Source organism: Equus quagga, chromosome 2 (genome assembly GCF_021613505.1).
Source record: "Equus quagga isolate Etosha38 chromosome 2, UCLA_HA_Equagga_1.0, whole genome shotgun sequence".
Classification (NCBI taxonomy): Eukaryota; Metazoa; Chordata; class Mammalia; order Perissodactyla; family Equidae; genus Equus; species Equus quagga.
Genome location: NC_060268.1, coordinates 158982406 through 159007768, shown reverse-complemented (window position 1 = coordinate 159007768; position 25363 = coordinate 158982406). Strand labels below are relative to the sequence as shown.

Genomic DNA, 25363 nt, shown 5'->3' with positions numbered 1-25363 from the left:
TGTTGTGTCCCCACTGACCTCAGAGGCAGAAACTATTCAGGGAGTGGGAGAAAGATTGAAGGGGCAGAAGAGCTTGGATGAGGAAACACGTTAATTAATTTCTCCACTCCTTCCTTTCAGAGAGTATGAATGTATTCTTCTCTCCTAATTGAGTAGTGTTTCCCAGCAGAATGAAGTGACTGTTTTCTTCCTTCTCTTTGGGTTCCAATTTGTAGTTCCAGGGGTTGTCGTGAATTAGTGTGTTATTGGCAATAGTAGGGCATGGGGGCTGAGGAATCTTCTATAAGACAAATCTTGTTACTCCTACATTTCCTTATGAATGTCAGTCTAGATGAAACTTGCTGAAGCCTGATGGCCATTCTTCACTTTGACAACTAGATGAATAGTGAACATCGGAATTACAAATATTTTTATACAAAAATACTTTAAAAGAGTTAATGAAAATCAAAATTGAAGTTAAATTTTTAGCTTTACTTAAACAATTTGATTTGGTTTTTAATTTTCATTCTTGTAATTTGTATTTAGACTTTTAAATCTTAATAAATCATTTAAAATAGTTGGATAAACGGTTGATGGGTCTCTATATTCTTGCCTCGGAATTAGGGGCGGGCCTGATGTCACCATCTCCCCTCCCCACTTTTGAAAACATACAGCACATCTGCAAGGTTAAAGTGAGAAACAAATTAACCAAAGTTTCTGTGCCCTTTGGCAGAATAACAAGGACACTGCAGATAAGGAAATAACTTGCTGATAACCTCGTTCACCAAACATTGAGCAAGGCACATTAAGGGACCAGAATGACTAAGCAATTCTTAAGACCCCAGATGAACTCTTTGCTTCTCCTGCAGTTTACGCTTCTTAGTCCTTCACAGTAATTAAGGGCTTGGAGTTCTAGCTTTAGACGAGACCTGGCTTTAAGTTCCCCCCAACTTTGTAGACTTGGCAAACTATTTCTCCTACCCTCACTTCCTTATCTGTAAAATGGGGCTGATAGGGGATTTGAAGATTAAACAAAACAATTCCTGCAAGGCGCTTGGAACAAAGTCTGGCACGGTCAGCACTCAATATTGATCTCTGCTATCGACATTTACTAATATTCTAACTATTGAGGCGCAGGCTGGGCCTCTCCAGCACCCCCTCGGAGGGGCCCGCCCCTCGCTTCGCTTGCCGCTCTCCCATTGGCGGAGACACGGCAGCCCTTCCACCAATCCGCTTGGGTCGAGCTGGCGCGGGCCGAAAGGGCAGAGCCAATGGGCGCAGGGCTTGCGGTCTCCCGGATACGGGTGTAAACAGTGGAGGCTTCGCATCCCAGCTGCCGGGGGCCTCGGAGAAACCGTTGCAGACTCGAGCCCGCCGTTGCGGCCCGACTGAGAGAAACACGGCCCATGGCTCAAGGCCGGGAGCGAGACGAGTCCTCCACCACCAGCAGCCCGTCCCTGTCCGTGAGGTGCTGCGACCACCGCCCCGTGACTGACTTCGGTCCGGCGGAAACCCTCTGACCCACATTCCCCTCCTACCTCTTCTTCCTCCCGTTCCTTAGACCTGCTGTCCTGGAAACTTCGACATCTCCTTCAGCCCCCAGCGCCTTCCTGCGAACTACCTCCGTGTGTCCTCCTCTCTCCATCCTCCATCCCCTTATTCAATGACCACATCTCCAGTCGTAACCGCCCCCCGCCACCCCATTTCTTCTGCTACCTCAAGCCTCGCTTGCTCACCCAGTATTGCTCTTCTCCACCTTTCATTTCCTTCTCCTCTATCTGGCTCAGTATTCCCTTCAGTGATCCGTTTTCCGCTGGTCTTTCATACATACCCACGACTCGCGCTCATCCCAATGACAGCCCCCATCCGGTCCTTGTCTTTAGTGATTTTCCCCAAAGTTAAGGCTGTCAAGTCAATCCCTTTCTTCTAACTCCCATCCAGTAACTTTGGATTTATTTGTGTTTATCGTGGCCTTTGAAAAGCATAAAGTGTTGCACAAATTTACAATGGTATTTCTTTCCTTCCACGTTCTAGAGTGTTACCCGCACTGTATTCCATACAGCAGCCTCCACTGGTCCTGGCTGTACTCTTCAATCTCCTGAGGTTACCCACCAAACCAGTGTCCTTCACTTGCCTTCTCCACCATCTTTAAGCATATCTTTAACATTTAAATAAAAGTAGAATCTCGCCTCATCTCTCCTTCTAGCATACACCCACCCCACCTTCCTTAAAAATAGGTTCTTTTTGTGTTCTAACCTTTTCATTCATGTCAACTTAATTCCTTTTATTTTCTGCATTTATTCTGTATTTTTAGATCTAAAATATGGCTACACACTCTTCATCAGTAGAAGTAGTCTTCCTATTTGTCTCACAGCCACAAAGCATGCTGTCCTATTCAAAGTTGGGGTTTTTTTAAACATTTTTTTCATTATAGGGATTTTATTTTTATTTATTCATTTCTGCTTTTTCTCCCTAAACCCCCCAGTACATAGTTGTACGTTTTAGTTGTGAGTCCTTCTAGTTGTGGCATGTGGGATGCCACCTCAGCATGGAGTGATGAGCGGTGCCATGTCCATGCCCAGGATCCGAACCAGGGAAACCCTGGGCCACCGCAGTGGAGAGTGCAAACTTAACTGCTCGGCCACAGGGCTGGCCCCTCAAAGTTGTTTTTTAAAGTTTATTTTTAAAATCAAAACTAATTATAAAAGAATAGCCCGGGATACACCATTTTCTATTAGGATAAATCTTCTCTTTCTGCAGTTTTCACCCTTTTTCTTCCAGGTATACAAGACCCCAGAAATCCTTCTAAGACTTCCTCAGGTTTGATTAGGGGAAGTGTTTCACTGAAGAAGTTCTCTGAAGGAAATTTTAAGAACTTGAGGTCTACATTTAAACTTCTGTAGTGCGTAGATTCAAACCAGTCTCACGGCCAACATATGTGTTATTTTATCTTAGGGATTTTGAGGGCAGAAAGAGGGTGAAAATGGAATAGATGTGTTTTGAAAATTTTGATGACCTTTTGTTTGCTTTGTTAAAAAAAAAAAAAGAGAAAGTATTTGAAAGGTATTATATTGATGGTGACATATCTTTTCCCAAAGATGGGTGCAAGGATTCCCTAAGCAGAATGTTCATTTTGTCAACGACAACACCATTTGCTACCCTTGTGGGAATTTCGTAACATTTATTAACATTGAAACCAAGAAAAAGACTGTACTCCAGTGTATGAATGGAATTGTGGGCGTCGTGGCAACTAACATTCCTTATGAAGTTGTGGCTTTTTCTGACCGGAAGCTAAAACCCCTCATCTACATATACAACTTTCCTGCATTGACCAGAAGGACCAAATTAAAAGGTATCCTGCAAGACCCTTCCTCTCTCATAAGTGAAGGATTTTGTTATAAGATGTGACTAAATCTAGTTCTCATAAATGAAGGGTTTTTTAAGAGTGGTTTTTATTTTGTAGTACACATTTTTAAAGAAGGAATCAGGCTGATCATGGAGGATTTAATTAAGTGGGCTAGAGCCTTGCTAATTAAAGTGTGTTCTGCTTACCTTCAACCTTGGCATCACCTAGGAAGCTTATTATAAATGCAGAAAATTCTGCTCCCATCGCAGACCTCCTGAATCGACTCTGCATTTTAACAAGATTCCCAAAGTGATTCATAGGCACATTAAATTTGACAAGCACGGGGTTAGAAGACTCTATTATAGCACTAGATGTAGTTTGAAAATTGTTCTTTTGCAGAACAGTTTTTTCTTTCCTGATGATTTATTGAAAATCCAGGTGAACTGATGTTTGTATAACTTGTAAAGAAAAGTCAGCCTCAATTTCCTTATCCATGAAATGGCGATAATGGTAGTATCTACTGTTAATGGCCGTGGTGATAATAAATGAAGTTATATACATATATGCCAAATGCTCAATCAATGTTAACTACCATTTAAATTATTATTGACTCATTTGTAGAGACAACTGACCCAGACTGGGCTGCTGCACATCTACTGGAGCCCCCGTCTCATTATTCCTCCATTTAGCACAGCATGGACAGAAAGCTCAGGAGACCTTTAGGCTGGTCTTAGTTCTGTAGCCTTAGGAAGCAAATAAGTGTTTGAGTCAAGCTGGGAAAACTTACCGTGATTCGTAACATTTTATTTGTGGGAAATTTGTCTGTGTTTTCAACAGATTAAAACAACTTTTAAAATATAACCCATTCACATGTTGTGAACTGCCCATATGGAGCATAACTATCCTTCATCTTTAAAATTTCCCTGCCTTGGTTCTTTGGCTGTAACCCTGTCCAAGCAACCAAAAGTTAATTCAAAGCAATGGCCAACATTCGTGTTGAATAATGCAACTCTAAAGGCATTAGGAATAAGTCATCCAGGGTACCTGTTGTTACCACTATTATTTAATATCAACGTAGAAGTTCTAACCAATGCAATAAAATGTGAACCTGGAAAATTATAGCTGTGGGAAAGGAGATTACGGGTAATGCAATAGTCTACTAAGACTAATAAAAGATTGCTCAGAAAGATGCTGGCTTCAAAATAAATATCTGTACAATTAGAAGATTTAAATACTCAGAAAAGACCCAAAGAAGACATATGAATGATCTAGATGAAGAAAACTAAAAAAATCACTGATTTAAAGTATTTAAATATATACAGCGACATATTCCTGGATGGAAAGTCTGGTTATTATAAATATATTTCTGATATTCCTTGCAGGAAGCAATTCATAGGTTTATCATATGTTTTAGAGAGCCAGGAGTACTTAAAGGAAGTGATTCCAAAGTTCATCTAGAAGAACAAAAAGTAGACAATGGGAATAATTTGAAAGAGAATGATGGCAAGGCAGAGGGTCCTTTTAACATTCCGGTGCTGTAGTGGTTGAGAGTGTGGTACTGATGCAGGGATCACCAGATCAGTGGAAGAGTTGAAGACTGGAGACAGACTCTAGAATAGATAAAAGCTAAGTATATGGTGGAAGTCACTCCCTCCCCCACGCACACAAAATAGATGATCTGGATTATTCGACACTAGTGTTAAGAAACTATTTGAACAAAAGTATCAAGTTGGATACTCACGTTATACTGTACATGAAAACACACAGCAGATGAAAATAAGAGATCAATATAAATAACAAACCCATTTGAAAGGTAGAAGAAACTATGGTATAATATTGAAATGATTTCAGCCTGGGGAAGAGCTTTTCACATAAAGAAAAACATTAAAAATAGAAACATTGACATATTTGATTACATACAAATTTAAAACTTAAGAATATCAAAAATACCATGAAAAATTGAAAGGCAAATCATAACTGAGAAAAATATTTGGAACAAATTTGATCAAATATTTTCAGAACATTTATGAAACAATAAGAAAAATGACAAACATTTCATTAGAACAATGGCAAAGGAACTTGCCCAAACCACAAAACTATAAATGACCAAAAACATTATAAAATGTTCTATCTCAATATTCATTTTTAAAAGTGCAGTTCAAACCAAGATGAGATTTTTTTCTGCTTATCCAGGTCACAATTTTTTTAAAGATCATAATTGCTAGACAGAGTGCAGTGAAATTGGTAGCGCTGTTTTTGCTGAAGATGGGAGTATAAATTGATACAGTCTTTCTGGGAAGTACATACTTACTATATTTGACTAACTGAAAAGCACTTCAAGAACTAGACATCTATTTTAAGAAAATAATCAGAAATATGGCCAAAGATTTGTGTACAAAGGAGTTAAAAGTGCTGTCATAATAGCAAAAGATTTGAAACAACTTACATCTTCAGTAATATGAATATAGTTAAATAAGTTAAAACATCCCATAAAGGGGTATTATGCAAACATTAAAAATCACATTTTGAAGAATTATTAATGATAAAGTGTTCAATATAAGGCAAATTAAAAAAAACAGTAGGAGTAACACTATGTATGATCCAAGCTCCATTTTAAAAATGAATTAATAATTATAATATTTAATCCATGATTATTATAGCTATAAAAAGCAAAGCGATATTTAAAGAAAAAAGATGTATCTGTATTTTTACAAGTAAACACACAGAAGAAAATACTAGAACAAAATTTACCAAATTTGGTCGTAGGATTACACAGGATATATTTTTCTTCTTATGCTTTTTTTAGTATTTTCTTCAAAAACCATGTATTTTTTAAACTTAAAATAAATGTAAAGAAAATATAAAGTTAATAATCTTACGTTATGCAAGAAAATGTCTGTATAGCAAGGATAGAAAATCATTCCATTAAGGCCTCTATCCCACGGAAAATTACTTTTATTTTTGCACCAAATGCTCAATAAATACAAGCTGTTTTCTTTATTGATTAGACTATGCTAAATAAATTCAATAAATGACAAAGTTTAGCATTATATTATGGTTAGTTAAAGTGTGAAGGGTAAAAAAGCAGGGAACAGAGACATTAAAAATACACAGAACTAGCAATAGAGACACAAACGTAGAAAGGACAGCTATAGGAGAAGGCCAAGCTTCTACCTGTGGAACCAAGCTGAAGAGCAGCAGATGAAGGAGAGGGCAAACCAGAGGAGGCACAGGGAGGCAGAAGCAGACACTTCCTTGTCTTAGCGTCTTTGTGATGCACATTTTAAACACATTGTTGCTAAGACTTTTAAAGTCGTGTTTCATTTCTTCAGCTATAGGGACAAATGAGAATAGAACTTTTTATAGTTGTTGCAAGAACTGGAAGATATTAAGCTAAGGGCCAGACATATGGAAGTAAGCTAGAATTATTGCAACTCCCCAAAGTATTTAAAGTTGTTTGAATAAGTTTTCTAATGACAATGTTTCATAGATTCATGGAATATTTTATGGTGGTTGGGTCATCTCAAATCACACTGGGCCATACGTGGTGCAGTACGCTCAGTTCTGCATTGAAGTCTAGAGACAGTGACTAATGGTCTTAATTCACTCAAATGTCTTTTAAAAACTTAACTTTGCTCTTAGCTTTATGTTCATAGTCTTAGAAATCAGCCAGGAGATCTCTGACTCCAAGAGCTAACTGCTTTTGAATTGCATTAAAATCATTAGATAAGGGAAATAAGCCATAAGACTATGGTTGACCGGAACACAATCATTCAATCCTTGTAATGGATTTTATGTTTTAGGCAATGTTCTCCTGGACTACACTTTACTTTCGTTCAGTTACTGTGGCACCTACCTGGCTACCTACTCCTCGCTCCCAGAATTTGAACTGGCCCTCTGGTAAGTTTCAGCATCCTGCAGAAATCTGTTCTTGAGGTTAACATTTTAATCTTGTCCTTCTGAATTTTATCAAAGGACATATACATGAAAAATCTGAAACAGGGAAAAATGGAAGGAATCAAAGTCCTAATAACATTTAATATAGTTGCTACTTTTAGGCGTAAAATTTGGCAGGGCAAAAGCTATGTGAGAGCTAAATTAATTATAATCTTTCTCTTCTTATTAATATGTTATAATATTTCCTTTGTCAGGTAAAGAATGCATTTATAAATACATGAAGTCTCATCTTTTCTTCAAATAAACGGTACCTTGGACTTGTTTGCATATTTTCCACTAATATTGAAATTAAGATGGTCTCTGTATTGGAACTCAGTTGGAAGTAATGGTTTTTAGAGACATTGGAACAATTGTACATTCAGAGAGTGGAACATTATACTGCATTTACCAGCTGTATAGGAAAGACCTGTGGATAAGACACGTCTGTGGTCTTTGCTGGGTCATCTCATGTGGCCAGCAAGCTGCACTCACTCTTCCCTCCATAATATAAACTTCTTCAGGTGGAAATTAGCTTATTAAGGGGAGGTACAACATGTTCCAGGAATGATTGAGAATACTCCTTACATACCAGCATTTCTTATATAAAAATGTAATAATCTAGATTCAGAGAGCCACATCTAATTTATGCAGAGTTTCTTTCTTTCTTTCTTTCTTTCTTTTTTTTTTTTTTTGCTTTTTCTCCCCCAATCCCCCCAGTACATAGTTGTATATTTTAGTTGTGGATCCCTCTAGTTGTGCAAAATTTCTTTTTTTCTTTTTTTTATCTTTATTGAGGTATAATTGACATATAATAAACTGATCTTTTATATACAATTCGATAAGTTTTGACTTATGTATACACCCATGAAACCTTCACCGTAATCAAGATAATAAAATATATCCATCATCACCAAAAGTTTCCTTGTGCCCCTTAGATCCTTCCTTGTTGGCCCTTGACACACATTCCCTTACCCCTCGCTGCCTGTGCCCTGCCCCCAGGTAACCACTGATGTGCTTTCTGTCACTCTGGATTAGTTTGTGTTTTCCAAAATTTCATATACAGGGAGTCATATATTGTATACTCCTTTTATTGTCAGGCTTCTTTCTTGCAGCATAATTATTTTGAATTCTCTTATGTGGCTGTGTGTATCAGGAGTTTGTTCCTTTCTATTACATGGTATGGATATACCACAGTTTGTTTATCCACCCACCTGTTTTTGGATGTATTAGTTTGCAAGGGCTGCTGTTAACAAAGTACTGCAAAATGAGTGGCTTAAACAACAAAGATTCATTGTCTCACAGTTCTGGAGGCCGGAAGTTTGAGATCAACGTGTCAGCAGGGTTGGTTCCTCCTAAGGGCTGTGAGGGAGAAGCAGTTCCAGATCTCTCTCCTTGGCTTGTGAATAACTCTCCTCGTGTTCACTTGGTGTTCTCCTTGTATGTGTATCTGTTTCCAAATTTCCGTTTTTTACAAGAATACTAGTTATATTGGAGTAGAGCCACACTAAATGACATCATTTAACTTAGTAAAGGCCCTATTTCCAAATAAGGTCTCATTCTGAGGTACTGAGAGTTAGGACATCAACATATGAATTTTGGGGGACACAATTCAACCCATAGCAATACCTAAGGGATGAGTAGGAATCAGTCTTGTGAAGAGGAGAAGAAAAGGATTTGAAGCAGAGGAATGATGCGTGCAAAGGCCATGAGGTCAGAGAAAATATGGCAGGTTTGAAGAATCAATTAAGAGATCATAATGATGGGAACAAGAGATTAGCTATGAGAGGAAGCCTGGAGGGACAGTCTGAAGCCATCTCATGAGCAGCCTTATAAACAGATGACCATGTAGTTTATTATCCAAATCAGGAAAATTTTGAGAGTGAACGGGGATGTTATTAATAACTAATATAGAGCAATAGGCATAAACTGTCTTTGTCCTGGGCACACTGGGAAGGATCTTCATCCTATAGATAAGCCATGCTAATGGGGACATCCTTTACCCTAAAGGCCGTGGGAGGCCTTTCAAGGGTTTTAAGCAGGGTCGTGACACGCTCAGATCTGCATGTAAGAAGACTCCTTCCAGCCATATCATCGAAGGTATATGGGAGGGGAAATAAGGCATGAACATCAATTAATAGGCTGTGGTGGTCCAAGTGAGAGATGACTGTGGCAAGGGCTAGAGTGGTGGGAGTAAGGATGAAAGGAAGTAGAGATATGTGGGAGGTGTTTAGGAGGCAGCTCCATGGGACTTGGTGACTGACTGAATGTTGGGTGTGGTGCTGAGAGAGAGGGACAGTCAAGGGTTATACCAAGAGTTGTGACTTGGGCAACTTGGGGACATTATGGTGCTATTCAGAAAGATAGCCAGGGCATGGGAGGAGGGAAGATGAGTTGGGACAAGCTGAGTTGAGGGTGCCTGAGATAAAAAAATGGAGAAGCCTAGTTGGAAATTGAGATATCAATTAGGATTTAGGTTCAGTTGCTGTCGCAGAAACCTAAATCACTCGAAAGAAGTGGCTTAAACAAGATGGAATTTTCTTTCTCTCACATGCGATAGTCTGGGTATGAGCAGCACATGGCTGGTATGGTGAATCCCCAGTGTCTTAGGCCAGTCTGTCACTATCTTGTTGCTCTCCCACTCCTAGGGTGTTGCCCTCATCTCTATTCTAAAGTTGGGCACCACCCATGTATTTTTGGGAGCCAGCAGGATGGGAAAAGGATAAAGGGAAGGGCACAATCCTTTGCAGGAATGCGTAGCCTGTAAGTTGCACACATCACTGCTACTACTTAGAGCCCATTGGCCAGCTTAGTCACAGGCCACGGTGAGCTACAATGTGGGTGACCATGTGCCTGGCTGAAAACCAGAGGTTCTGTTACTCAGAGGGAGAAATGGAGAGTAGGTGTTGATGGACATAATATGCCTCTGCCACAGATTTCCAGGACTGGAGCTCAGGGGAAAGGGCTGGAGATAAACATTTGGGATTATTAAATCAGATCGGTATTCAAAGTGCTAAAAGTGGATAAGAACACCTAAAGGAGAAGCTAGGGTAGAACCTAGAGGAACACCAATAAGAGATGGAAAGAGGAAGAAGAACCTCATCAGAGACTCAGGAGGAGCAGTTAGGGAGGGTGGAGGGACACCAGGCATAGAGGTTTCCAGAATATGCTTGGGTTCCACACAAAGCAGAGCCTGAGGCAGAAGCTCACCAGCCAGTTCTTTGGCAGAGAGGAGGTGTGCAGGAAAAGGGCAGGGAGGCAGGGAAGGAGGAGAGCCAATATGAACACATAGTACTTTGCCGGCCACCACTTGGTACCAAGGGCATTTGATTGCTCTGTTTCACAGGAGACCTTCTGAGAGGGTATATGAATTACTGTGAACATGGACAGTCCTCAGGCAGTGTCAGACAGTGGGCTGGGAACGGGAGAGGAAGAGATAAGAACATCTCTACCAACTCTTGTTACCCCATCATCAATCAAAGTTTCACTGCACAGGGTGTTAACTCCCCCACACTTTCAGGCTTATTGTGACCTCCTGCATGTCATGCCCAGGGGCCATAAGGAAGCCCCTGGGCATGTGGAATGGCATGAGGTGAGGCACAGGTGGGTTGTGCCCACTTGAAGTCAGTCAAAGCCTACACAGTTAGACAGCCACTGAGTCAGCTAGGCAGAAAGGTGATCAAGAGCCCAGGAACAATGTGAGGCTGAGAGGTATGAGGTGTCCTATAAGAGGTGTGTGACAGAGAGTCCAAGAGCGATTTCAGAAGGTAGTTTTGGTGAGCAGAGTTAATCCTGCAGAAGTAAAGTTAGACAAGGACTGAGAAGTGCCGGTAGGATTTAGGATGAAGGTGGATTTTAGTGGATCTTGGAGAGAGCTGTTGTCAATGGAATGGTGGTGACGGGATGTAGATATCCTGGGATGAGGAGAGAGCGAGAGTGAGGAAGAGGAGACCGTGAATTTAGAAAGCTCAGTTAAGTTTGGCTCGAAGGGGAGAAGAGAGAGACATGGAATGGTGAGACTGAGGGAGGGCTTTGTAAAAGGTGTTGCAGATGAGCACTTAAGTGTTGACAGGAAGGAGTCAGGAGGGAGGGAGAGTCTGAAGATGCAGAAGAGAAGGAATAATAGATAGACTAACGTTCCTAAGAACACAAGACCCGTAGGACCCAGAGCACACAAAACTGGCCTTAGGTTGGAAGAAGAATGTGCCTTCCATTGTAACAAGAAGGGAGAAGGAAAGAATGATACAGATCCTGACAGGCTGTTATGCTTGATAGCAGGAAATTGGGGGAATTCTCTGCTGATGGCCTCTATTTTCTTCATGGGAATCAAGGCTATTTATTGAGAGTAAGAAGGAGATGGAGGGTTAGAGACATCGAGAAAATGGAGAATATTAAAAATGGCTGCTTTTGAAAATGGAAAGAGAACTGACCAGAGAAAAATGGCAGGATTGGAGGTCGTATTGAAGGTACAGTGGGGGCGATAACCACGATGTCTAATGTCACTGAACACATAGTCCTGTGATCTTCGTTCCTGCGTCTCCAGCAGCTCAACCTTTCAGTTGTATCCATCCAGGATTGATGGTTTTTCTAGGCACCTGAGGCAAAAAGTGAAAAGATCCAGGGAACCGGTGATGTCAGCAAGAGAATGATTGATGTGATGCACAGGACGTTTGTGATGGGGATGGAAGGGAGCCAAAGACAAGGCGAGCTCAATAAATATCAGTTCCAGTTTCCTAATCATAGCTCTGAATGGAGTGCTGGTTCCTTGTACGATGAGATAGCTCACATTTATTTTGTTCCCTTCACTTCATCTAGCAAAGGATTTTGCTCATGGTAGGCATTCAAGATATTCATTCAAATGGGTAAATGAATTAATCCATCTTAAAGTACTAATACTATGATTTTAAAAACTCAGTAAATGATCAATTGGTATCAATGTGTATATCCAGTATAGTATATCCAGATCCATATGAAGTACTCATATGTAATATTAAGAGATTTAGATACTTACTTGTTTTTCAGCAAATGTGATGTTATATTCCATTTTCTAGATTTGGATGAGTTAAATCCACATTTAATAAGGAGGATAAAATAGCATTGGTATCATATGACAGAGTAATATTTTTAAAACAGTTATTTTGCTTTTTAGAAGGCTACAGTATAATGATAAGCATAATTATTTATAAATTTGATATTAGTCATAGATTATATAAATTGTATCATAAATTAAGTCTCAACTTATGTAAATTGTTTTCAAATAATTAGATAAATGTTCTCAAGATATGAAATTCATATGAATTACTTTTCACCAAACACAATTTTCCTCTAAGGAACTGGGAATCCAGTGTCATTTTGTGCAAGAAGTCACAACCCGGGGTGGATGTGAGCCAGATGACTTTTAACCCCATGAACTGGCACCAGCTGTGCTTGTCAAGTCCAAGTGCAGTGACCGTGTGGACCATTGAAAGAAGTAACCAGGAGTATTATCTCAAAGCAAAGTAAGAGACTTCAATACTATAAAACAACAATGTGGTGGTCTTTGTTTGCATTCATATAAGGTGATTTGATCTCTTTGATGAATTAAGTGGCTTTATTCATTCATCTTAAGTTATACCATCTTTCTACATATATCAATACTTTGGAGTGATTGTTTACATTTCAAAAGGGTGCCCTATGACTTCATTTCCCAATGAGTTTCTTTTGAAATCAAGTCCTCTTAAAGCTTTTTCCAACAATGTTGAATTTTCCAAAATTTGATTTGCTCTTACTATTTCAAAACATCCCTGTTATATAAAAGGGACAGTTATAAATTTTTGCTCCGATTACTTTGATTTCCAACTGGCATCTCAAAAATAGGAAACTTTTAGATATGGGAAGGTTATACCTTTAGCCACATTATCTGCAAACAAAAGGGTAGTTGCATATAGTGGAGTTATGGGAGTTACCTATTTAAATAGAACTGAGTCAAAGAGAAATTCCATGGCTAATGTCCTGGTGATAGCTGATGACAATGGTGCCTTTGTTGAAGAGAGTTCAAAGATTCAAGGTGCCCCTGAGCTGACTTTTCTCAGAATACTCCCAGAAGTCAAAGACTAAGGAGATGTTTGACGTGTACATCCTTGAAATCACAGTTTTTGAAAAATTGCCTTCTTAAGAGAAATGTAAAGCTAATAAATAAAATTTTCTAAATGGAAAGTCCTCAGAGAGGCACTTCTTTCTGCTCAGTACCCTTTATGTTTCAATTTCATTTTTATAAGAACCCATTGAATAGCCAAATCTGTCTCTAGGCAGAGTTGACAACACCGTACCTTCTCATGAAGTGGGTAATGTCTCTATCAGATCCTTGCCAGGGCGGGCAAGTAATTTATCACACCTTCCTCTCCTTTTGCTTTCCCTGAATATTCTCCTCGGTTCTGATTGTTGATTTTTTTTTATAAGCAAATAAAGTTGGAAGCAAAGTGAGTGGATTGTCCTGGTTCAGAAAGCAAGCGGGATTTGAAAATACTTAAGCCTTACATTTGAGTAGTAGGTACTGTTTTTACATGATCATTTTTCGGAACTATTCATCATTCATAAAACATAATCAAGGAAATTTTGACTTAAGTGCATAAAGCCATGAATTCTCAAAACTCATCTTTATAGCCATATTGTGAATTAAACGTAGACATATGGTAAATTTGAAAATAAATTCTTGATACCAGATGTTGCAAAGATAGCTGAATACAACCTACATATATGTTTATTTTGGCCCATATGTTTATTTTTTATTTGAGTTGGTTGCCAACATTTAAAATTTGAGAGATTTCTTATAAATGTGCAGATTATGAGATTCTCCTAAAATTTTGGAACCAAAATTCTCATGTGTCAACAGACTTTCTTGGCTGGAACTGAGTGGTGCCTGCCACTTTTAGGAGGGAAAATACTATCCCATTTCCCAGAATTGCCACCTGGCCACACATCACCTGCCTGACCCCGTCAACATTCAAATTTACAATTCCTGCTTTAGATATTAACTTTGAAAATTTTTGAAAATCCCTGTGTATTTAATTTATAACTATGCATATGTGTCCTTTTACAATGTATATTTTAAAATATACTATTTGGTTTTTATTTGTTTGTTTTGTTTTTTATAAGTTATAACACCTTCCATCTTGCTTACCACTGATATCAGCAGTTACATCAATAACTAGCTTCTGTTACTCTGATTATTCTGACGTCTCTTTTTTCCACAGGTCGGTAAAACTACCTATGGAAGATGGGTCATTTTTTAATGAAACAGATATGATTTTCCCCCACTCGTTGCCCAAGGATCTTATCTATGGACCTGTGCTCCCACTGTCAGCCATTGCCGGGCTAGTAGGCGAAGAGGCAGAAACTTTCAGGGTAATTACCTGGCACCTCTTGCTGTTTATTCATTTGATTCTGATAACCATCCCGTGAGACATGCAGGATAGAGAGGATCATCCTGGTTTTTAACACAGATTAGCCCTGGAGACCACGAGAGATGAAGACTCTGGAATTTCAAGTTTGAGTGACTGGGAAGATGGTGGTACTGCTAACTGAAACAGGGAGCCGAGATATGATTTTAATTTTGGACATACTGAATTTGGGGTGCTGGGAAGGCATCCAGGCAGAGATGCCTGGTGGAAGTCGGCAAAGTGGACCTAGTGTTAGGGAGGAGAAGGCAGGGCTGGAGACCGGATGTCAGAGTCATTCCCAAAGACAGGGTAGTGGGAGCACTGGGGAAGGAGGGTGTGATGAAAAGGACAGAAAGGGTGTTAGGGAAGAGCCAGAGAGAAACTGACTCTCATGAGTTGGGAGGAGGAAGAGGAGTCTGAGGAGGAACAGTCACAGAATAGGAACAAATCCAGGAGAGAACAAGGCCATGGAAGACAGTGGAAGAAAGTTTCAGAGGGGAGTTTGTGAACAGTTGCACTCTCATTTATTTATCAAGCTCCTTCTATGTAGCAGGCACTGTTTTAGGCAATGGGGGTCACATGGTGACCAACCAAGCATAATCCCTGCCTCTTGGAGCTTACATTCTATCAGAGAGACAGAGTAACAACACCAAAAGTAAAGGGATACGTTAAATCATTGCAAAATGCGATGATTATTCTAACAGGTGGAGGTGAGGTTGAGATTAACATCTGCTGGTCAAGGAAGCCCTCTGGGGAGATGACACTTAAGCTGAGACTTGAAGGACAAGGAGGCGTTACTCATGCTACAAGCAGGGTAAAGAGCGTTCAGCAGAGGGAACTGTGTATGCAAAGGTTCCTGGGGGAAGAAAAGAACTCAGCATGTTTGAGGAGCTGAGAAAAGACCCATATGGCTGGAGCATTGTAAATGAGGGGAAAGTGAGGTACAGGTGATGGTTTCAAGATGGGGGCAGGGAGCAGAGAGTGACACGTGCAGGGCCTTTGGGATGAAGTTAAGGAGCCTGATTCTGTTAAACCTCTGGAACGTGCGTTATGCTAAAACTTGTGCTAAAGCTCCCTGTCGAGGCTAAAGCAGGCAGAGGTTCTCAAACGTTTTGGACCACTGCAGAAAGTTAAACTATAGATGTCAAAAATAATTCAACGTGGTAACTAGTTTATTTAAAAAATCTCTGGGGAACAAGAGAAAGGTTGTATACTCTTAGTATTTCCTCTAAAGGATGACAATTATTCACTTTTTTAAATTACAGAAAATGACGATTTCCTTTTAATAGCACAGGTCTTAACCTGGGAAATACAACCACATGCAGCCACAGTGGGGCAGCAAAGTAGTGAGAACAAACAGATCAGCCACCAAGGTTTACAACTTGAAAAAATGTTTCTGTGTTTAGTATTTGATGCCTAGCACTCCACATTTTCAGCTATCTCAATTTTTTTTCTGCTGTGAATTTCCATAGGAGCCCTCACCTATCACATTTTGTACCAACATGATGAACCCAACATAAAATATTAAAAATTCAGGCAATTATCCTGGTCATTTAAAAAGTGCTATGAAATTCCTTCTTTAAATACATAAATGTGGAATTACAATTTTTTTAAATGCTCATAATAAACAGGAAATCTTTATTCCTAGGACTTTTGTACTCAGTGCATTTTAACCTTTTTCTGAACACAGAAATTTAATATTAAACTTTGACATCTCTAAATCATACGGGGAATTTTAATAAAGCCATGTGCTTTGCATTTAAATTACAAATTTTCCCAGTATTTGCTCTTTCATCTTATAGATAAATAAGGTGAGAAAATGACTAAAGCATTGTTCAATGTCTGTACACTGAGTGAAAGCATAACCAAAACTAGATCTTGATTCTATTCCTTACTGTGAGTGGCATTTCTTGTGACCTGGGTAGCAATGGCAAAGAAATCAGTAAAGACTTGATCTATATAAGAGTCTTAGAAATTGACAAACTGTGGACTTTTACAAAATTAAATGTTCCCATTATCTTTCTTGTAGCTAACACTAGAAAGGCACATTGTAAGCCTTTAAATAGACCTTGATTCACATTACACAACTTATTTAGGGCATTAGAAACAGTATCCAGCAGTAGCATGGAGGAAAATCAAGGGTAGATGTTATCTGGGCAGAAACTGGATCCAAGATAGTGAATTTAATCTCAAGTGTCCAGTTTCCTTTTTCCAACTACCTTTTTGTGTGTGTGAGGAAGATTGGCCCTGAGCTAACATGTTACCAATCTTCCTCTTTGTGCTTGAGGAAGATTGTTGCTGAGCTAACATCTGTGCCAATCTTCCTCTATTTTATGTGGGATGCTGCCACAGTGTGGCTAGATGAGAGGTATGTAGATCCACACCCGTGATCCAAACCCTCGAACCCAGGGCTGCCAAAGCAGAGCATGCAGACTTAGCCTGTATGCCACTAGGCCAGCCTCTACCTTTTTTTTTTTTAAACAAGTTGCTAAATAAGGATCTCTTTTGTAAACTCAAGTATTCTGAAACATATTCAGGTACTTAGGTTTTCTAAAACAATGCTAAGTTGGATTCAAATTTTTGATGTTTGGTCTTCAAGTGACCAAAATGTTTGATTTCTGATTTCAGAGACCTGAACAGGGAGGTGGTGTTATCGACGATTATTTTTAAACACTGTTAGCACCTTTCCTTTTACAATTCTCAGAATTTTCAATTTTGAAAATTATTGTTTCTGCTCACATAATCCATATAATATCATATTTATTTTTAAATGGCACAGAATATACTTATTGATGAAAGAAATAATAAAGAAAATATTGATGAAAGAAATTTAAAAAAGGAAGAAAGTAATAGGAAGACAGGCCCAGGTTTGTCTTAAAGTAAGAAAAGCCACATACAATGCTAGTTTAACATACCAAGGCCAGAATAGCCCAGGTTTTTAAAACTCACCTTCTGTTGCAAATACACAGATTCACTCATGTTATGAGAAGATATGTGTGTTTTTTAAAGATTTTGAGCCTCTTGCCATACAAGGTAAGAGCCTGTCTTTTTGTGATTTATAGTCCAAGGTTAGATGTCATCAAGACAACCCAAGAAACTTAAATACTGGTGGTTAAATAATGATATTCAGTGAGTAACTCTTTTTTCCCTATGAGTCAAATCTCAATTAGACACCACAAAAATGTCATTAATCAGCAGCAGTTTAATCCTTTTGGGTGGTTTTGCCCCTCTCTTTGACCCACAGGGTGGCCAGATTGTTACTCAAGTATTTATTTTCTAACAATCCAAGACAATGAGGGCATGTAATAGGCCTATCATGTAATTAAAGTCAATCTATCCTTTTAAAAATTATCTTGATGAGGGCTCCTATGTATGATTTCTGCCTTAGTCATATTTCAAGGTCCAATTCAAATGTTAGGTCTTTCTCTACACTTTGTTCACTCCACCAGGAAGAACCACTTGCTTTCTTATCGATGCGCCCATACTATTTCAACTCCCCTCTCCTATAACCTACCATGTTTTCTGATTCTGATGTTTGTTGATACTACTTCCCTCGATAGGTGATTATCCTATTAAGAAGAGGGATTCCTTAGGACTTGGCACAATGCCTGGTGTATAACCAACACCCAATAAACGTTTGTTGAAATATTAGTTATGCAACAAATTTATATCAGTTGGAAACCTAGTAGAAATATTTATTTTGGCAGTGTCACACTTGCTTTATGCTGAATCGACAAACCTTTCCTAAATTGAAAGAGCAGTATATCATATATTATTCAAATAATTGAGTATTTCTTAGAAAGATGCTTGCATACATCAGGGAGTCTTGAATGGAAAAATGGCTGTCCATATATTTTGCAGTATTCCCCAGCTAATTGGAACCAATTCCAACTTACCCTGCTTTATTTTTCTTCACGGCACTGTTCAACACATAATATTCTATATGTTTAACCTCTTAACTTATTTTCACCCCCTTTTCCCTCACCAGGATGTAAGCCCACGAGGGTAGGGATTTTTGGTCGGTTTTGCTCACTGCTACATCCCTGCGCCTAGTGCCTGGAGTGTTCTTACTAGTGCCCGATAAAGATTTTCCAGATGAATAAATAAATAAGTGAAAGAATGAAATAAACATGGAGCTCTTAAGAAATTTAAGCATTCTGTTATTTGGCCAATAGCTTATTAAAAATATTTTCTGTTCCTATGGGTGTAAGGATGCCTAAAGAAAACAAAAACATTATGTTGTAGCTAATGCAATTCTAAATAGCAGGATAGCATAACAAAAAGCTCAAATAGTGCTAAGTGTTATGTTATAAATAAATATATAAAAGTAAGCTACTATGCTTGACTTGTTTAAATAGAAAGAAGGTGTGCTGTATTATGGTATCCTGAATTTAGAATCTTAATCAGTGCTGTGGGGGACACATGCCCAGAATAGCCGCCACAGCTACCTTGACCTCCAGGAAGGAGGGCAGGTGGTCCTAGACTTACAAGGATCTGCTCTGTGCTGACAGAAAAGGGCAGTGGCCTCTCTCCTGCTGGACAGCAGTGTTTAAGGCTCTAAGGGGCATAACACTCTGAGGTGTTATCATCTGAGGCAGAGATCAACAAATCACCTGCTTTTGTATGGCCCCAAACTAAGAATGTTTTTGACATTTTTTAAAGGGTTATGAAAAAAATGGATGTATGACAGGGATCTATCTGGTCCACAAAACTTAAAATATTCACTAGCTGGCCTTTGCAGGAAATATTTGCCTTAGATACTTGGTCCACATTAATTTTAGTCTCAAAGCCAGCTTTTCTTGTAAGTCCATCCTAAGATTTTGTGCATTTCTTTTGATTTTTCCATGGAATCAAAGTCACATAGAACATTTCATGAACCAATTTAGAGGGACCACTGGAATCAGGCAAAGGGTCATCTCCTCACTTTCCGTGAAAGCTAACTAGGCAGAGGATCTAGGCCAACCTCTCCATAGCCACTCAAGGAAAATCACATTCATGCCCCTTGAAAAACCAGTAAGGAGAAATGTTGATGAAAGTCTTCCTCAAAAAGGGTGATTTTAGTTATATGATGACTTTCTTAGATTCAAGATACCAAAAGTCCACCAAGAAACAGTGTAGAAGTTATTACTCAAAACTTTCATGAAAATCTGTGACACTAGAACTCTGAATGTGTTGCCAAGAATGCTTTATTTCTTCCTAGTGAATTAAAATGTAGAGAGAGAAATAGAGCAAAGAAGGAGAAGTTTACTTAGCTCTTGGCAAATGGCAGGACCAATGAATGTATGTAGGTCCATATTCGTTTCTTCTTGGAAATTGTTTTGATGGCTGATTCTCTGGTTCTTACACAATGATTGTTGTCTTAACACAAGGTTTCTAATCTTTCCCTGAAGCCTAAAGACGATCTGTATCCTTTGCTTCACCCGACTACGCACTGCTGGACTCCAACAAGTGACCTGTATGTTGGCTGTGAAGAGGGTCATCTTTTAATGATTAACGGAGACACCTTGAAGGTGACTATGCTTAATAAGACAGAAGACAGACCACCAAAGGGTGAGAAACCGCTTTGCTTCATATTCCCAGAAATGTTCCCATTGGTAATGGTTTTGCACTTCAAGATGGATGTTTTGCTCCCTATTTTTCTCTTTCTTAGACACACCTTTGATGCTTCCTTCTCCTTTACCCTGTAGTTAGCTACCAAGTCCTCTGGCTGTTCCTTATAGCTAGCTAATGTTTATTAAATGTTCTATGCTCCAGATATTCTGTCACTCTATAATGCAGATTTCATGGAATCCTCAAAAGAACTTTAGAAGGAGAAACATTTTTATCTCCACGATATAGATGAGGAAATGGTGGCATTGAGAGATGAAGAAACATGCCCAAATTCACATAACTAGTAAACTGTGGAGCTGAGACCTGAATCCAGGCAATAAGACTTCAGAGTCCAAGTTCTTAGCTACTGGCCTGTATCCTTTCTTGTATATATGCCTGTTCTGTTTAATCAGCCAATCAAAGCTTGCTTTCCTGCCCTCCACCACTCTCTACCCCTTTCTCCATAATGACCTTCTCTTTTAAGTCCAGCTACCATCTTGAAAATTACCTTTATGTTGCTTGGTTAGAATTTCTAAGAGAATCTGATCTATTCTCCTTAGATCTAGTGTCTATTCCTGGTCCCATCAGCTCTGGCCAGGGTTAGGCCTGGGTTTCAGAAGCCAGTGTTCACCCAGTGGCAGCCAGGTGTAGATCCTTTGAGAAGGGAGCCTTGCCAGGGCAAGTGCCCCAAACCTGTCCACTGCACTCTCCAGTCCAGCTGCTCTTGTTATTTCATACCTTGATTTTTGCAGTAATCTTAGGACTGACTTCATCGACCTCAGTCTATAGCTGACCCAAACCAGGCATCTCATCCCTGCCAGACTGCCCTCTTGCAGACCATTTTCAACATGTCACTCCAGGCCTGCTCTGCCTGGATTTCAAGGCCTCTCTAATCTGATCCTAATGCTCCATTAGTGTTATTTCCTGCACACCCCAGTATGAATTTTCTGATGGAGCCTGTCATTTCTTCCCAACATTTCGCAGACATGCCTCCATAGCTCATTGTCTTACCACTTTGCTCTCTGATTCCTCCAGTTCCCAGCTCAGCCATCAGCTCCGACAGCAAGTTCTCCCCACCTGCAGTGTCCCTCATCCGCTCCCTCTACCACTCCCTGACGCACACTTCACTGATACAACTGAGGCCATGAGGTTCGACTTTCCTCCCCTGGCCCCTCCCTTTTCCCTTTGCTCTCACCTGTACCCTCCAGGCTTGGTCCACCCTCTAATCTCACCTCTACAATGCCATCCCACAGCTCTCTAAAAAGTAAGCCTCTTTCCTGGCCTGACTTTCAGGTTCCAGCTCCCCCCACATGAGCCTTTTAGAAGTTCTCATCACTCCTGTGCTTTCTCCAAATTCTGCCTGCCGGTATCTATAGTTACCTTTGTCTGGGATGCCCTTTTCTTCCTTCTCTGCCTGGTGAAATTATCCTCTGTGTGGAGCCTTCCTTGTCCTCACCTCAACTTTCGTGCAGAATTCGGTGCCCACGTCTGGAGTTCCTTCAGACACTGCTGTGTCAGAGCCTCATCCCATGCTTTCACAATGCCCCAGCTACATGTCTGTCTTTCCTACTAGTCATCAATTCTTTGAAGTGAGGAACTGTGTTTTCCTCATCCTGTGGCTCCAAAGTTTAATCCTAGAGATTGCTACAGAGTAAATTAGCACCTATATGTGTTTGTAAATGAATTATGAAACAGTGTTTCTCATTTCCCAACTCCTATCACACTCGTAATATGTTATGCATGATTTAGGACTTGATCATGTGTAGTCTTATATTGTTCACTATTTCCTTCCTGTATACTATTTCTAATAATTTTCGTAGTTTATTATAAATGCTTTCAAATAAATATTTATCTAGCCTCTACAATGTGGAAGTCACTAAGCAAGGTGGCTCAGAATTGACATAGATGGCAAATATAGTCATGCATCACTTAATGATGGGGACACATTCTGAGAAATGTGTCATTGGGTGATTTTGCTGTTGTGCAAACATCATAGAGTGCACTTACACAAACCCACATGGTATAGCCTACTACACACCTAGGCTATGTGGCACTAATCTTACGGGACCACCGTTGTATATGTGGTCTGTCATTGACCGAAAGTTTGTTATGTGGTGCATGACTGTAATCTCATAAGCTCCACCCTCAAGGGATTTATATTTTATTGAAGAGAATAAGACAAGTAGACAGATAGTTATAGCCAGGTAGATTAAAATGATTTCATTAAGGGAGAACTTCACAAAATGCAATGGGAATTCAGATGAGGGAAACAGGCCTAGCTAAGTCATTTTAAATGTGGCATTTGAAATGGCCTTTGACAGCCCGGTGACACAGTTGTTAAGTTCTCATGTTCTGCTTTGGCGGCCTGGGGTTCACTCGTTCAGATCCCAGGTGCAGACCTATGCACTGCTTGGCAAGCCATGCTGTGGTAGATGTCCCACATATAAAGTAGAGGAAGATGGGCATGGATGTTAGCTCAGGGCCAGTCTTCCTCAGCAAAAAGAGGAGGATTGGAAGCAGATGTTAACTCAGGGCTAATCTTCCTCTAAATAAATAAATAAATAAATAAGAAATGGCCCTTGAAGGATGGGTTCACAGGCAGAGATGAGGGTAAGTGGAATTTTTGGCAACGATACCTGTGCAGACAGGAAATCATGGGGAAGGCTGAGACACAAGAAGTGGTCCAGTTTGTCTACAGCATCAAGTGTTACGCAGGGGTGGTGGGGAACGAAAGGACATCTATACCATATCCGACCTTGATTGTCCAGCTAAGGCATTTATCCATAATTCAGTTGACAGTGGGCAAATATCAAAAACTCCTGAATGGGAATGCACCCCAGCTGGACTTGTGCTTGGGGAGATTAATTAGCCATCATTCAGAAAAGGACAATCCTAGAAGCAAGTGGCCATAGGAACAGCAGGAACTTACACTAGCGCAGGAGTCATAAGAACCTGGACTCTAGTGGCAGTGTGGTTGGAAAAGAAGGGGCTGCTGGGAGGCAAATAGCCCTTGAGGGAAAGGACAGCATGTACCTTAGCATCTGGCAAAATGCCAAGCACATAATGCACAGTACACAAGTAATTTGATGCATGACTTCTGAGCATTTGATCTTGTAGTTCTTATGATTTATCTACATAAAAGGTAATATACTTTTGTTATTTTCCCCCAAGGGCAATATTTTTTTACTAAGCTATAATTAACACATAATATTATGTTAGTTTCAGATGTACAACATCCAAGGATATTTTATTAATAACGCATGCTCTTATAGAACATTTTTTTCTTTTTACTTTCTTTTATCTACCATGCTTTATTTACTGAGATATAAGTTTTCATGTTATAAAATGTACAAATCTTAAGTATACAGCTTGATAATAATAATATAGTTTTAGTTTGTTTTTTTGCTGTTCTCTTAAAGTCTCTGACAATGCTTTCCTAAAAATATAAAATATATTTACTATATAATTCTACAAAGTTAGTTACATAGATCTGATGATACAGAACTTAAAAAAATTTGTGTGGGGGCCGGCCCAGTGGCGTAGTGGTTGGATTTGTGCACTCTGCTTCCATGGCCTGGAGTTCACCAGTTCGGATCCTGGGTGTGGACCTACACACCGCTCATCAGGCTGTGCCGCGGCTGCATTCCACATAGAACTAGAATGACTTACAACTAGGATATACAACTATGTCCTGGGGTTTTGGGGAGAAAAAAAAAAGAGGAAGATTGGTAACAGATATTAGCTCAGGGCCAATCTTCCTTACCAAAAAAAGCATACCTCTAAGAAAAAATTTCTTTAAAAACTTTGTGTGATTTACATCAGTAATCATTGCTAAGCAGCTTTCTTAGTGATTTTTTGGGAGGCATCAAAGCACATATTCTAATATGAAGTTCACTTTTAGAAAGAACTACAAAGGAATGAATAGTCCTAGGAAAGCAAATGAGATTAATTTGTATTGCAATTTTAATTGTGTGTCACCTGTTTTACCTTGTTTTTCTTTTCCAAAAGAAGGGAGAAGTCTGATCAGTCCAGTCACCATGGCATATCAGAAGGGAGGCGTGCTTGCTTCTGGAGTTGTAATGTATTTTTTTCTTCAAAATTAATTGCTTTCAAGAAAATATACAATTTCCACATGTAGCCATTTACTATTATGAGCCATAATTTGGAATGTCAGGTTGTGTCAGATTATTAATTAAAACTATTTCCTTTTGGAAGCTATTATAGAACTTTTTATTATGAAGAATTTCAAATATATACAAAAGTAGAGAGAACGGTATAATGAACTACCATATATTTATCTTATTGCAAATAAGCAAAAATAAATTTTAAAAATAAACAGCACGCTCCCTACTTTTGGGTCATTTAAGGAGTTAAGAAATGCACATAATAATGATCAAATAACATACATTAAGGCTAGTATCCTTTGAAGTAAGGAGACTGCTATGTACAAGCCACATAATAAACTCTGCCTCATTTGCCCCACCTCCTGTATAGTGAAGAATGTGGTAAAAAGATAGATGCTAGAGAAGTTCAAAGAAAGGAGAGAGCAGTAAAATTTTAGGTAATTGAAAAAGTATGTCATAAAAGAGATAAAATAGAAACTTGACCAGGAAATATGGTTAAAAGTTGCCTAAATGAAGGTAAAAAGACACGGCATTCTAGATAATGTAAACATAGATGGTGATTCCAAAAATAAAGTTAGCTTGTCTGATGAGGAAAGTGTACTATGCATTGACTGAGACTGATTTTCTGCATTTATCTCATTGTTTTTGGTCTCTAGGATGGCATTGTGTATTCTTTTATTATTAAAGATTCAAATTACAAAGTAGAGAATTTTCTTGAGGTTGAAGAGCCTGTGGATCATATAATGTTTTCTCCCAGTTACAAAATGTTACTGATTCAAACAGACAAGGTATGCTAGATGGTGATTTCTTGATATGCAATTTTCAAATATTACTATTATCATCATTGCATGACAGGAATGAGGAGCAGAGTGTGCTGCATAATGATACTGTACTAGTCAGAACTCTTTAGGTTGCAAATGAAAAAATACCCAGTTTGAAGGACCTAAATAACAAAGGGTTTTTTATTTGTTTTT

The 25363-nt window shown here is 39.2% G+C and overlaps 1 protein-coding gene across 6 annotated transcripts in view; it reads left to right on the top strand.

Moving 5' to 3' along the window:
• The first annotated feature begins 1322 nt into the window (after positions 1-1322).
• Positions 1323-25363, top strand: part of CFAP43 (cilia and flagella associated protein 43) — a 104417-nt gene continuing 80376 nt past the window's right edge. For 3 of the 6 annotated variants that reach the window (XM_046651456.1, XM_046651439.1, XM_046651450.1), the window contains exons 1-8: positions 1323-1447; positions 3078-3331; positions 7129-7225; positions 12589-12756; positions 14491-14641; positions 20067-20226; positions 24274-24341; positions 25046-25177. In XM_046651456.1, the coding sequence (XP_046507412.1) occupies positions 1386-1447; positions 3078-3331; positions 7129-7225; positions 12589-12756; positions 14491-14641; positions 20067-20226; positions 24274-24341; positions 25046-25177 (1092 nt within the window). In that variant the 5' untranslated portion in view covers positions 1323-1385. Of the gene's footprint in view, positions 1480-3077; positions 3332-7128; positions 7226-7476; positions 7530-11589; positions 11725-12588; positions 12757-14490; positions 14642-20066; positions 20227-24273; positions 24342-25045; positions 25178-25363 lie in introns of those variants that run through there. The other 3 variants (XM_046651444.1, XM_046651463.1, XM_046651468.1) reach the window with 3 other exon arrangements.